The 1,648-nt window shown below is 54.2% G+C and overlaps 1 protein-coding gene across 1 annotated transcript in view; it reads left to right on the top strand.

Moving 5' to 3' along the window:
* Positions 1–1,648, top strand: part of CAMKK2 (calcium/calmodulin dependent protein kinase kinase 2) — a 25,656-nt gene that overhangs the window by 8,379 nt on the left and 15,629 nt on the right. The window contains 3 exon segments of the mRNA XM_023733667.1: positions 177–238; positions 355–401; positions 545–633. Coding sequence (XP_023589435.1) covers positions 177–238; positions 355–401; positions 545–633 — 198 coding nt within the window.

Here is a 1,648-nt window from a genome sequence, read left to right as displayed (position 1 = left end):
GTGGCCTTCCTCCCCTGCCTTGTTTTCTTTGACCAAGGGGTCCCAGAAGCGATCGCTTGAAGGCCTTAAGAGCAAAAAGGGAGTTTTCCCAAGGGAGGCTTCTGCCACCAGACTGTAAACAGACATCTTCCCAGAACGCCTCTTCTCTTCACTCTTCTTGTCCACTTGGGGACTAGAAGTGAAGCTGAGCTGGGTCCCAGGGACATCAGGAGTCTCCCACCTGTGCCGCTGTGGCTCCGTGGGCTTTTTCTCTCCCCAGCCCCCAGTGCTGCTTGCTGTGCTTCTCGGTGTTTCTAGAGGCAGTGGGAGGGGAGGACAGGAGGAAGATGGATTCTCCACTTCCCAGTGTAACAGTTTACCCTCTTCTCTTCCCTTGCAGTGTTTGAACTCGTCAACCAGGGGTGAGTGTCCAGCTCCCGGTGCGGGTGGTCCCGGGCGCTCCTTGAGCCGCAGCGCTGAGTGGGCGGTGCCGGGCTCTGCTGCTGGGAGGGGGCCGGGGCCGCGTGCATCCGGCTGGGCTTTCACACGCGTGTCCACCTTCCAGGCCTGTCATGGAGGTGCCCACCCTCAAGCCGCTCTCTGAAGACCGGGCCCGGTTCTACTTCCAGGACCTGATCAAAGGCATCGAGTACTGTGAGCAGGGCCTACGGGGAGGATGCATTCCGAGGTGGCGGGTGGAGCGTGGAATGTTCTTGTTTCCCTCCTGGAGTGCGAGGAGGTGGGTGGGAAGCAGAATTGTCTGAGATGCGGAATCATGAACCACTACACAGAACTGTCTTGGGGCCATGCCACCTGGAAAAGATGGTCACACTAGCGCTCATGGTAGTGACCATTATCTAGCACTTTCTGTGTGTACCAGGCACTGCCAGGGACTCTGTGCATCGTGCCTCATTCCTCCTGACAACCCTGTGATGGGTCCCATTAACCGCCTGAAGCTCTGTGTCCTGTGTGTTTCCTGTGGCTGCCGTGACAGATGGCCACAAAGTGGCTGAGAGCAACAGAAATTCAGTGTCTCAGTTCTGGAGGCTAGAATTTGAAATCAAGGCGTCAGCAGGGCTGTGTTCCCCCTGAGGGCTCTAGGGGAGATCCTTCCTTGTCTCTTCCAGCTGCTGGTCATTCCTGGCAATCGTTGGCACTCCCTCTCTTGTGCCTCCTTTGTCACATGGCCTTCTCCCCGTGTGTCTTCCCTGTGGTTTTGCATCTCTTCTTATAAGGACACCAGTCATATTGAATTCAGGGCCCTCCCTGCTCCTGTATGACCTCATGTTACCTAACCACATCTGCAAAGATCCTATTTCCAAATAAGGTCACGTTCTGAGATTCCAGGTAGACATGAATTTTGGGGATGCTGTTCAACCCGTTACCTTTCCTCATCTGTAAAATGGGGATGAAGCCTCTCTGGACTCTCAGGACTGAAATCAGCCAGCCCATGTCTGTAGTGCTGATTGGCAGATGCCCTTTCTGTTTCTGACTGTTAAACCTTGGAGTGTCACCTCTGCCTAGCACATAGGATTGTTGTGAGGGTTAAACAGGCAAAATGTGAAGCAGTTAACATAGGACTAGGCCCCAGACTGGGCGTTCAGCTAAGGGAGCTGCTGCTGTTCTCACTGATATTATCATGTCCATCATCATCATCATCGTCATCATC

This window comes from Trichechus manatus, unplaced genomic scaffold, assembly GCF_000243295.1.
Source record: "Trichechus manatus latirostris isolate Lorelei unplaced genomic scaffold, TriManLat1.0 scaffold00061, whole genome shotgun sequence".
NCBI lineage: Eukaryota > Metazoa > Chordata > Mammalia > Sirenia > Trichechidae > Trichechus > Trichechus manatus.
The sequence above is the reverse complement of the archived record's forward strand: the minus strand, read 5'-3'. Positions and strand labels throughout refer to the sequence as shown.